The sequence below is a fragment of the Gadus morhua genome, chromosome 9 (genome assembly GCF_902167405.1).
Source record: "Gadus morhua chromosome 9, gadMor3.0, whole genome shotgun sequence".
Taxonomy (NCBI): Eukaryota; Metazoa; Chordata; class Actinopteri; order Gadiformes; family Gadidae; genus Gadus; species Gadus morhua.
The window spans coordinates 18,228,303-18,240,802 of record NC_044056.1 but is presented as its reverse complement, the minus strand read 5'-3'; the positions used below and the strand labels follow the sequence as shown (position 1 = coordinate 18,240,802).

The 12,500-nt window shown below is 45.0% G+C and overlaps 2 protein-coding genes across 6 annotated transcripts in view; one reads left to right on the top strand and one right to left on the bottom strand.

The window, feature by feature from the left end:
- cmip (c-Maf inducing protein) overlaps positions 1–2,867 on the top strand; it is a 38,053-nt gene extending 35,186 nt beyond the window's left edge. For all 3 annotated transcript variants that reach the window (XM_030366187.1, XM_030366186.1, XM_030366188.1), the window contains exon 21: positions 1–2,867. This exon is cut by the window's left edge and continues 1,945 nt beyond it. The gene's annotated coding sequence lies outside the window, so the exon portion shown is untranslated.
- A 636-nt stretch (positions 2,868–3,503) lies between these two features.
- plcg2 (phospholipase C, gamma 2) overlaps positions 3,504–12,500 on the bottom strand; it is a 17,495-nt gene continuing 8,498 nt past the window's right edge. For all 3 annotated transcript variants that reach the window (XM_030366183.1, XM_030366185.1, XM_030366184.1), the window contains exons 18-33: positions 11,875–12,075; positions 11,336–11,458; positions 10,583–10,763; positions 10,004–10,072; positions 9,706–9,815; positions 9,343–9,439; positions 9,052–9,124; positions 8,534–8,706; positions 7,900–7,999; positions 7,192–7,395; positions 6,553–6,692; positions 5,974–6,085; positions 5,610–5,777; positions 5,363–5,451; positions 4,736–4,875; positions 3,504–4,622 (exon numbers count right to left, since the gene is read on the bottom strand). In XM_030366183.1, the coding sequence (XP_030222043.1) occupies positions 4,583–4,622; positions 4,736–4,875; positions 5,363–5,451; positions 5,610–5,777; positions 5,974–6,085; positions 6,553–6,692; positions 7,192–7,395; positions 7,900–7,999; positions 8,534–8,706; positions 9,052–9,124; positions 9,343–9,439; positions 9,706–9,815; positions 10,004–10,072; positions 10,583–10,763; positions 11,336–11,458; positions 11,875–12,075 (2,020 nt within the window). In that variant the 3' untranslated portion in view covers positions 3,504–4,582. The remainder of the gene's footprint in view (positions 4,623–4,735; positions 4,876–5,362; positions 5,452–5,609; positions 5,778–5,973; positions 6,086–6,552; positions 6,693–7,191; positions 7,396–7,899; positions 8,000–8,533; positions 8,707–9,051; positions 9,125–9,342; positions 9,440–9,705; positions 9,816–10,003; positions 10,073–10,582; positions 10,764–11,335; positions 11,459–11,874; positions 12,076–12,500) is intronic.

Here is a 12,500-nt window from a genome sequence, read left to right as displayed (position 1 = left end):
GTTTCTAGTGGGAATCTGTACAATTGTTGTATTTATAGATATTTCCGGTGACCACAAGAAGCTGGGGCTGTTTAGTTTAGCTTGCTGGTTTCACTTTTTTTCTTTGGGGGGGGGGGAGGCTGTTTTTTTTTTTTTTTACTCTCAGTATAAAAAAGAAATATTTAGGAGATGTTTTCTGAATCTTTCAGAAGTTATTGGAGATCACCTAAAGTCGAGTCATAATTCAATAGCTATAGCATTGACAATGCTGCCGATTGGTTGGGGAACCCTGTTCAACTTTTGTGACATTGTCACACCAAAATTGTACCGGGGGTGAAAATTGTACCGCCTACGTCATCGCGTCGAACGATGACGTAGGAAGGTTCATGAACATTCGCGAATATTCACGCTCATTCATTGAGCGACACAAGACGAAATAACATTTAATGGATAACACTTATTTTACAAATGACATTTATTAGCGTTGCTAACTTTATATTTGTATTGTATTTAATTGTTTAATCGCATTTAGCTAGTAAACTGAGTGTATTATTAACACAAGCTAGCTAGACTATGATACACTTTAAACACTCAGTTTACTAGCTAAATTCAATACAATACAAATATAAAGTAAAAACAAGTGTTATCTGTATTATGTTATTTTGTCTTTGGCAACATGAGCGCCAATGTTTTTTGAAACCTGCCTTGCAACGGACAATCGCGTTGGGAGATGACGTAATGTTTCGAACGCAGATTACGTAGGCGCTAGGCGGTACAATTTTCGCCCCGGTACAATTTTGTTGTGGCAGCATCAGTCCCTGCAAAACAAGTCAATTTGTACCCTTCAAAGTGTAAGTTTACTAATTTAAAAAGCTGTGCATAAATACAAACCCGGATGCTAACCTCCGTTAGGTTACGTTTGAGGACTTGCCATGTTAGAATTTGTTCCTTAAAGACAAAATGAGCAAACTGGCCATGTAAGGTTTTGTGGTTCCCTATTTGGGAACTGCAGGGTAAGGTTAGTGAAAATGCTCACGCTAACACAGGCACCACATAAAACCAAAAAATAATTGGTTCCTTTTTCCAATGTTTTTGTTTAATTTTAATTATTATTATTATTATTATTATTATTTTCTTATTTATCGGAATCTGTTTGCTGAAACAGAATGGTTAAGAGAAGCCAGAAGAGTTGAGATGCCGTCCACATGGGTTGTGACATCATGCTATGTTTTATATTCACTTTATTGTGACGGCCGTCTTCGACCTGGCTCTAGGACCTTGTGCTCTTTTCGTATCCTGTATAATGTACAAACAATTGTATATAATTCTCGCCTTCTTTGCTCTCTCTTTCTCTCTCTCTCTCTCTCTGCCCAGACACAGTAGGCAGCCTCCCCCTCCATACTCCTCCTAGTTCATATCCTCTTTTTTCTTTGTTCTTTCGCCCGCCTACCATCTTAGGCAGGCTACCGTTGCCTTTTATCTTAGGATTTGAAAGTGTGTGTCCATTACTCTGTTCGTAGTTTTTTTGTTCATTTTCACACACAAAGTGCACTGTACTCTCGTGTCATCTATAATGTTTGCGACGTGTAACATATTTGAACAAGATATGTTTTTGTTTTCAACTTGTTTTGATTTCATCACTTTAATCATGTGTTTTGTCTCCCGTATCGTTGTTTAGTTTATGGTTTATTCATGTTTATTTTTGAGGCATGTACTGTTTTGTTTTTGTGCACCCTCTTTATTTTTTTGTATTGTTTTACAAACGGTTTGAAGCACGGAAACGGCCCGGCCCCTTCCTGATCCGTGTAAACTCATCACAACCACTGCACGCCACTCAGACCTCCACCTGCTGACACGCGGCCGGGGTACTCGTCTCTGAAGGGCACACGTTAAACCGGGGCTGGGACTCAATGCACGCAGGGCCCCACACACCCTGAGAAAAAGACACTGTAGCTGGCCCATGAAGTCCTGTTTGTTGAGCTCAGCGTTGTGATGGGACAGGGTTTGATATCCTTTCCAACCACGTTTGAAGAGAGCCCATTGGTTGAGAACGCCCGGCCTCGTTTTGCTGCTGTACCCAATCGGATTCCCACATTGCCTCCTAGGAATAGCTACTGCTAGCGCAGGCTAGGTGAATGGGGGGGACCTTGATCTGACCTATAGAGCAAAGCCAGGGTCCTTGAACAGTGAGTTTGGGTGGGAAGGATTTTATTACTGTACAGGGGACAAACTATTGTTCTACTTACATATGGATACATAACGCAAACTTTTGTTTTGTCATATCCTGTGGAGCTCACAACGCTTTGCTTCTGTTCCATGTCATGTCAGGACCACTCTTCCCTCCAGCCTTTCCTTCCCTTCCCTTCTCAGATTGTCCTCCACCTCTCATCTCACACACACTTTTATATATCTCTTTGTAATTAGTGACGATTTGTTCACTCCAGGGATTGTTTTGAGAATTATGAAAGAACGGTAGTCGCTGACTGTGCTTTAGTCTTAATGGTCATGGCAGGGAGCGTGGGACGGTGCAGGAGAACATATATGACGGACTGAAGAAGTAAAGACGACCCCCCCAATCCATAGCCTCTTTCCTACGATTCCCTGTCAAATATGCATCATGTTTTGATTTATGACGGCTGAAAAAGACTGCCAGTCTCTCTCTCTCTCTCTCTCTCTCTCTCTCTCTCTCTCTCTCTCTCTCTCTCTCTCTCTCTCTCTCTCTCTCTCTCTCTCTCTCTCTCTCTCTCGCTTCTTGCTGAGTTATTATTGCTGCTGCTGCTCTGTGGCTGTCGTAATAAGTAAAAAAGAAAAAAAAGATTTTCAACAGGACAAATTACTGATGTGAATTAATTTCATTCAAAAATAAATAAAAATGTCTGTGAATATGTGTTAGTGGTGTGAGACTTTTATTTATGTTTTTATGGACAGTTAAATAGATCAGGTAGATCTGGCCACGCATGATAGCCACTATGGAGGTCAAATGAGTTGTTAAGAGGCCTTGCAGTCCATAAGCCATAACACATTCATAACTTTGTTAGTTCAAATGTAATTAGATCTGCTATTTTATTATATCCATTGATGTTCACCAACTGTGGATCAATGGATTCTTTTTTTATATTCTATATAGGTTCCTGCTGTGTTTAGCTGGATTCGATTGGTGCTATAATATGATGCAAGATTCTCTACTTCATGGAGCAGGAGATTATGAGTTTAATATAATATTTAGATGGATTGGAAAGAGCATCTGCCCTCCTAACGGCCATAGTTAAACAAACTCATATACAAACTGTATTTGTATAACTGGGCTCTCATCCCAATGGATGAAAGCCCAGTTATACAAAAACAGTTTGTGTAACAGTTTGTTTACGCCCGCCAGTTGTCAATAGTGAGGTACTATTTGTACAGAATAGCCCATGCAAGAAAAATCTAACACATTAGGTGTTGTTTCAGTATAAGTTACAATGAACGTTCAGTTAAAAAACTGTTAGGGGTCCATCTCATTCATGGAAATTCAAAGGTCTGAATGTCTTTTTAAAGAACAGCATAATGAAACATTTTATTGGCTCAGTCCATTGTAAGGTCATCATGGGAGCATTAAAAACACACTGACTGCATATTTAACAGGTTTTGCATGTGACTCATATTCAACCAAGGGATATCTAACAAAATCTTCATACTTAACCTGATGTCATTGACAGTATCAATCTTTGGTATTACACAGTACATGGAGTTTGAAAAATTTAGCAATTCTACACACTGCTTATTGTTTTTGCAGGTTCAAGGGCATAAAACTAATGTATGCATGGATGTATGTATTGACTGTAGCAGCATACGTTTCTTCATTTCATCTATACAATATGTCGTATTCCAAGCCATCACTTATATTAAGTATTGTAGATCTGTACCAAATGCCCTTACTAATTAATAATTTAGCAAATGCTTTTCCCCAAAATGACTTACAGGGAGGCCCAGGTAGGAGGCTAGGCATCTAACAGCTTTAAGCGGTGATCCAAAACCCCTAACCGTTAGACTATCCTGGGTCTAGTGGCAAGTTATTATCAGAGGTGGCTAGACTGCGATTTTCCTTCTAAAATGTCACCCAAGCAACTACACACACATACTACGTTCAATTCAAGATTTCCAAAGACTTAAAAACTCAAATACAATTCATATGGATACAAATATTAGAGGAAAGACATGGAGCAAGCAAAAGGTTTGGCTATTGACAAAATGCATGAAACTAAGCACAATAGATAAAACATAGATAACACATGAAACGTGTGTTTGGTCCTAATCTGAATGTACAAACGGATTGATGGAACTAAACAGGGAGCATGACAAGGGGTAGGTTGTGGATCCCCGTGGATGACGGAGATTATGAGTATAATGAGTATGATGCTGTAACTAAGGTCTAAATATATATATATATGTATCAAAATCTCAAACCATCGCAGCCAATCGGAATCCGAACGCACTGTTCCCTTGGTCTGCTACTGGAAGAAGCCGTTTTCTACAACAGTGTAGGAGGGAGGGTACGCGGCGGTTTGTGTGTGTGTGTGTGTGTGTGTTCGTGTGTTGAGGTCAGAGGTGGAACTATTCATTATTAGTAGAACTTGCTGTTGTTGATTTTCTTCTCCTTGACCCTGTAACACACAAACACAAATCACAGCAGGAAGGGTCAAATATCAACCCAGACAGAGAGAGAGACGGAGTGAGTGTGTGTGTGTGTGTGTGTGTGTGTATGCGTCTCTCTCACTTCTGTTTCTCGGCGCTGCTCTGCCTGGCCAGGCCGTAGCGGCTGGTGCTGCTGTGGCTGTCGTACAGGAAGGGCTCGCTGCCCGACGACGGCTTCTTCTGCAGCTGGCCGGACGACGAGTAGAGCTCCTCCTCTGCTTTCTGGGGGGACGGGGGGGCACAATGCAACACACAACAATTACAATGAGGGGATTTAGCAGACGCTTTTATCCAAAGTGACTTACATCGGTTAATACACAACGACGGCAGAGTCCACCATGCAAGGCGACCGTTAAGCGTCTTGCTCAGGGACACAGCTGAGACGACCCTCTATCTCTTCGACAACTACAACTCCTCAGACTTCGACTGTTTGTGTCTCATTGACTAGAAAATGTCCCAAGATTGTGGGTTGATGACGCGTGATCCCGGGACAGGCGATCGGGGAACAACGGGGACACGTGATTCTCGTGTGACAACATCAAAGGGGGTAGGTGTGATATACAGGAGATGAAAGGGATGCGATGCCTCAGAACAAAGAGGGGCTGATCGCTGGTAATTGATTAGCAGGACAATGCAAATTGAGAGGGAGTGGTGATGTTTGAGCTGGAAGATAGCAGTGTATTGTGTGTGCGTTGTAACTTTTTCTTACCCCCACTTGCTCAATGTCAATGTAGATCAACAGCGAGGCCAGCTCCAAGTTTTCACTGTACCCGTTCTTCAAGGGTACCGAGCGATAACCTATGAAACACGCAGAAAAGTTCAGTGTGTGTGTGTGTGTGTGTGTGTGTGTGTGTGTGTGTGTGTGTGTGTGTGTGTGTGTGTGTGTGTGTGTGTGTGTGTGTGTGTGTGTGTGTGTGTGTGTGTGTGTGTGTGTGTGTGTGTGTGTGGCCTCAAACCTGTGCGGATGCCTCTGAGAGGAAAGGTGGCCTGGGCCAGGAAGTTTGGGTCTGAGAACATGTCCTCCTCGTTGACCACGAAGCGCAGGAAGGAGAGTTCGGGGTCGTATACCGGGAGCGCCGCGGCCTCCGCCGGGGTCTTCCACAACGGGTTCAGACCGTTTTCTCCTGTGGGAAGCTCTGTTACCGCATGGTGCATGGTGCCTCACCCTAGACTTCCCGGCGGAAATCTCGACCACACCTCTCTTTGCCACAATCAATCAATAATAATACTGATATTAATAATGATTTAATAATTAATCTGATTGCTCATTTCCCGGATGCTAGCCTGCGCTCCCCCTCCCTCCCTGGCTCCTTGGCTTACGGAAGACGGCCGTCTTGAACTTGTTGTCCTCCGTGTGGCCACACAGCTCCACCTCCACGAAGGGGCTGACGATGCTCCGGCCTAGCTTGGGGAGGTGGCGGGCAGCGATCACCTGTTGGAGGAGGAGGAGGAGGAGGAGGAGGAGGAGGAGGAGGAGGAGCAGTTAGGTGTAGTCAATTGCTGTTTAGAAGCTGTGTTGCTATCCAATGATAACATACTGGTAAACATTAAGGAGGCCACAATACTTCACATTTACTACTTTGAATACATTTCTTTCTGATGCGAAGAGTGAGTTTCTAAGTGTGGAACCTCGAGGACCCAACCCGTTCAACTGGGAGTCGAACACACGACACCAGAACCACAAACATAACCCTGCCTCTAGCACTGTTGGAGACACCAGAGATGAGTGAGGGAACAGCTGGGGAAACAAAGTTTAGTTGGTCCCAAAACTTAATAATAACGTTAATAGAGTTCACTTGATTGAGACTTGAGTCATTTGTGTGATTCGGCGACCCACCCTGATGAAAACGTTTTGATTCATTTGATATAGTCTGTCACTTGCGTGAGTCTGAGACCCACCCTGACGACGACGTTCATCTTGACCTGCCTCCTCTCCGAATTGGGGTCGTAGGTGTCGAAGCGCATCATCTCGGGCTGCAGCACGTACCCTGTGCTCGCGTTCAGACTGAAGAGGGCGCTGTTCAGCTGGGTGTATTTATCTGGGCAGGCCCACATGGACACACACATGCAAAAACACATACGCACATGCAAAAACACACAAAACACATACAAACACACACACACACACACACATACATTCAGAAACAATTGACATGAAAATTCCATGAATACATTTGGACAAGCGGAATCCTAAAGTCTGAATGAAAGGGTGAAATGTCGTAAGGATGTTCAGAGGCTGGCCCAGGGGAAATATCTAAATTGTGTCTACCCATTAATTTCTACGTGTCCTATGAGCTCCGTTGCTTTGTGTTGCCATGGCTACACCAATGGCCTTCAGGGGGTGAATGTCTCGCTTTGAGGTTCAATTAAAAAAAATAAAGAAATGTGTGCTGTTGAATTTCCTTTGGATTTCTCTTCATTTCTCATGTGAAATGCAAGTCAATTCCAAACATCCCAGAGGAATAGGCCAAAGGGTTGTATCAGTTGGACAAAACAAAGGGGAAGGTATGCTAACACACTTCATCGTGGCTGACTCACCAGCAGTCTGGAAGTTGAGAGCCACCATGTGACAGCCGGCCGCCCACAGGGGGTGGGGGTCATAGTTGGAGGACTCCACACGCTGGCCTTTGGGGTAAACCCTACTCAGAGCCATGCGGTTGTACTGCAGGAACTTCTGTGTCTGGCTCTTCCCCGGAGTCTTGTTCTCCACAAAGGAGCGGACCTCCTTGTAGGTGTAGCTGTCTGCGGGCAGGGACAGAGACGAGTCTGAAGGTTTGCTTTGTTGACCACAGATTTCTGCATTGACTCACTCGGTGCAGCGGTTGCACAACAAACAGCAAGGATGAATCGCAGTGAAAAAGGATGCAGTGGCCTGTATCTAAGACTACATCAAAATACTTTCTGCATACGTGTAACTGTTGTTTTGTTTACGTGTGCATGGGTTTGTACTTGTGTGTGTGCGTGTGTGTACGTGTGTGTACGTACGTGTGTGTGTGTGTACATATGTGTGTACGTGTGTGTGTATGTGTGTGTCTACATGTGTGTGTACGTGTGTGTGCGTGTGTTTACGCGCATGTGTGTGTGTGTGTACATATGTGTGTACGTGTGTGTGTCCGTGTGTATGTGTGTGTGTACATGTGTGTGTACGTATGTGTGTGTGTGTGTGTGTGTGTGTGTGTGTGTGTGTGTACTTGTGTATGTTTGTAACTATGTTTGTGTGCGTGTGTGTGTGTGTCCGTGTGGTACCGAAGCGGTCTTTCTCCTTGCTGCGAGGCTGACAGTAAACGACCAGGTCTGACATCTCCATGGCGACCACATCACGTTTTGCCACTTCCTGCTGCTTGATCTGTGGTTGGATGCAGAAAAACCCGTGAAGTCACGTATAAGATAGAGAATTGACACGAGGATCTGACAAGAGATTGACATTGACTTGTTTTAAATTGTTTCATTGTTTTGTGATATTTAAAAAGGAGCTGTATGTTTAACAGCTATAATTTGAGTGTGAGCTAGCACTCTCAATAGCTTTGAGATTACTGCGCCTGCCTCTATGAGCTAATTTAGACCACTTATTTCTCACCAATCAGGGCACCAATTTCTCACCAATTTCTCACCTATCTTCCCTGGTTGAGAGTATTCATCTTGCCTGTCAATCACAGCTTCATGAAAGATGCAGTATTCTCAATGGCTTTCGTTTCAAATCTCTTAACCTCTCTCAACAACTCTTCAATCTTTCTAACAGCCCCATCAAAACGTCTCAGTCCGGACACTTTCAAGTGAATATCCCGGCATTGTCGTACACCTTCGTGTCACGAAACATGTTTGCTGAGTATTCCTTCTACCGGGGGGTTGAATATTTGTCTGGGGTGTTGAGGATGCAGACCTCCTGTTCCCGTTGGTACTGCTTGTTCATCTCGCGCTGGGTGATGTCCCAGGCCACCTGGTACCACTCAAACAGCTCCTCCAGGGAGTCGGCCGACAGGTCAAACTCTAGGCTGTCGTCTGTGTTCTCCTGCAGGCTCAGCACGTGGGACTTCTGGTTTTTACCGTTCGCCACTGGGTGTTTGAGATAGAGACGGAGACAGAGAGACACATAGAGAGACAGAGAGACAGGTTGTATAAAACAACAATTGCTGACCGGCAAGTGCTATAATAAAAAAATGAAATTAGATAATAATAATATTTTACAATAAAAGTCAAAGTTAAGATGGCCAAAATTAACAAACACGACTGACTCCTGGAAACTGCATTAGGACACCTTTTCACTCTTTCTCAGATCCTATTACCCCCTTTTGGTTCAGGACACCATCAACTTAAAGGCAATCAAAGAGACCCTACAGAAGCAGCTGAATGGGGACCTACTATATATAAGCCTATAGACCTCAGGGACGCACTACTCACAGTTTTGGATGTTACATTTGGAGATGTCCACGATGCCCTTGCACAGTTCACCCAACGGGTTGTACTCCATTTCCTGTGGTTGGAAGACGTGCCATAATGTCGCCACAGTAAATGTCTATTCTAGTCTATGAAACTTACATCACTAGGTAGGTCCTTTGTGCTTTATGTAGTCGCTCAGTCATCAGGCAGACAACGACAGTGAGCAGCATACTAACGCCATCGCTGCTAATTCAAAACGACACAAGTGAAACCTGAAACGGGTGGCGATTGGGAACAATCTGTGAGGTGCACCTTGGCTTTTGGCTCGGGCTTTGGGTTGCTGGAGAGTTCCTCCACGCGGTTGGCAGGGAAGTACAGCTGCAGCTTCCCTCCATAGTCTCCTTTCCACCTGTAGGGCGCAGATTAGCAGTGTGAGAGTCCGACTGAGACAGGTAGACAGAGCATCGTATCCAACTCTTGACTACCTACATTTCATTTTAGATGTAAATAAGATTGAATGGAAAACAGTGTATATACTATACAAGGTATGTAACCCGATGCCATAAGTAAAATTGAGTTGATTTGAATTAAATGGAAATGATAGGGAGAGGGTGTGAGATAGGATGAGAGTGTTGATGGTTATTTGCTCATAAATGGTGTGCGTGGACATCATACCAGCTGTCGTTCTCCTTGGTCACATTGTGTATGATAGCTCCCTTGTAGAAGGTGTGTTCGTCAGGCCTGGTCGCCTGGTAGGCATACAAGGCCTTCACTGAATTCAGAGGCTAAACACACGCACACACACGCACACGCACACACACCCCACACACACACACACACACGTCACTTATTGGGATTCTCTATAACTGTCCCTATCATTTCTCTATAGCTAACTGTCTACAACTGTATATAGTTAGGCATTCCTGTCTTTGAAAAGATGTGTGCTGCCTCATGCATTTGAATGACAACGCACCAGTGTTGGCTCGATCTCGTTGGGCTCCACGTACGTCTTCATTTCATACAGGGAGGCACAGTCTTTCTCCTGGAAGAACACCGCATAGGGTCAGTGACACAGCAGGGGGGGGGGGGGGGGGGGGTATGGATGCACAACCTACTCTAATTTGAACCTGTACCCCACCCAGACCAGTTCAGCTATTTGGTTTTATTAACTCCTCTTTCAGACTCATGACTGAAAAATCATTTGTAACCCTCTTAGAAAGGCTTTTGACGTTCAGGGTGGATCCTGAGCCCTGCCCCAATTACCCTTTCAAATGCACAGACATAAAACCATGGGACTAAGGCCCAATCCCATTTCTACCCCTTACCCCTTCCCCTTACCCCTCCCCCTTGTTTTGAAGGGGTAAGGGGAAGGGGGAAGGGGAAGGCGTAAGGGGTAGAAATGGGTTTTGGCCTAAGGCCCAATCCCATTTCTACCCCTTCCCCCTTCCCCTTCCCCCTTCAAAACAAGGGGGAGGGGGAAGGGGAAGGGGTAAGGGGTAAAAATGGGATTGGGCCTAAGAGTTGAAGGGCCTATGGAGGAACCGTTTCCCACCGTGCTGAAGCGGCTGACCAGCTCGGGGGTGACTGGGTAACGTAGTTTGATCTTGCGGTACAGGGGCTTCTTCTTGAAGTAATTGACCAGCTCCACCAGGCTGTCAAACTCAGTGGAGTTGCCCAGGAGGAAGACGCCTTCCTCCATGTTGATCCGGCAGTGTTTCACCTTACCATCGCCCCTGGTGGACAAGGAACCACAGCGCAAAGGTTCCCCAAGTATGAGCTCATACAGTCGATTCCTTTGATTTCCTTCCCCCCTATCCCCCCGTCATATACTTATTATTTTAAATTTTTATTAATGTATATCCTTATTAAAAAAATAATGATAGATAGATAGATAGATTTGATTCGTTGATATATACATGAACTTACTCGTAAAAAGCATTTCATTAAAATTGAGAAAAGAACGAGCTATTCCTGTTCTGAGATAAGATTACTAATGTTATTTCTAGTAGAATTTTGCCACACATTTTTACTTATCCAACAAACATATCAAAAACATTTCTGAGGTATTGCCGAACAATAAATCAAAAGGTCAGGAGATGGAATAAAAACTGGATAACGCCAACCCAAATGATTGTGCAAATTCATTTCAGTTAACTTTGATCGCAAATTAGATCCAAACACAGGATTTGATGTCACCCTCTTTGGCCATCAGCAGCCATCGCAGTTGAATCATGTTACTTCTACCTACTACCTTTATGCCTGCACGGGTTTCACCAGGGTTACCACCAGCCCGGTGAGCCTGTACCTGAACGTGATGGCAAAGGTGTCCGCTACTCCCTCCCGCTGCCTGATGAGGAAGGCTCCGTCTCTGGGGATCCTCAGCAGGTAGTCCTCCGCCTGACCCCTGCTCAGGTTACTGTAGAACCAACTGACACACACACACACACACACACACACACACACACACACACACGAACACACACACACACACACACACACACACACACACACACACACACACACACACACACACACACACACACACACACACGTCACAACGGTTCACAATCATAGACATGACTAAGAACATGCACAGAAGGAAACTAAATGCATGGTTTGGTTCAACAGGTCAGAGAACTAACCAACAGGAATTGCTGGGTTAGGCGTCATGTTATCAGGGGCATTGGAGAAAAGCAATTTCCCCTTTAAAAGCCATTTCTACCTAAAAACAACACAATCACTTAAACAGATACAATGATATGAGGATGACATGACAGCGCGGCTGCTATGCACTGAAGATATGTTTGCGCGTATGGCCCGAGGATGCCATGAGGAGGACCACACCTTCGGTGCAGGTGGAGGTCGGGCTGGGGCACGTCGTCGGTGAGCCGCAGCTCAAAGTCCTGGCAGCGCAGGGGGTTGGCGCGGTAGTGCTGGATGAGGTCGTTCAGGCTGGGGAACAGCATGCTGTTGGTCAGGAAGTAGCAGGCCCGCCCCTCCTCCAGGCGGGACGAGATCCGACAGTGCTGCACCCTGCCACCGCGCCTGGACGGTAGTGGGAGGGTAGTGAGCGGGAGGTTACCGGTCAAACGGAGATCACGTTTAAGAGCTGTGGTGAGCGGACTTAGATGGCCTAGCCGTCCGTCAGCTATTTGAGTGTCATACGCTGGGCCATGCCATTTGTTTTGGGCCTTCCTCTGTATGGGAAAATTTCGATTTGGTTTGGGGGGGAAATCCATTTTGCCTGCAAATCGAAGGTGAGGGAAAGCAAGAATTCTCTACGGTCGAGAAACATAGGAAGGGGTGTGAGCAGGGCGGGAGGGGACATTTTGTTGGTAGTTTAGTTTCAAAATCTTGCACTCTTCAACTCTTTTTTTCTTTCCATTTTCTCAATAGATCAATTGTAGGGTTTGTAAACAACAATTGCTCCATCCCATAGCTATTTCTAAACCTGTCGAAACACACACACA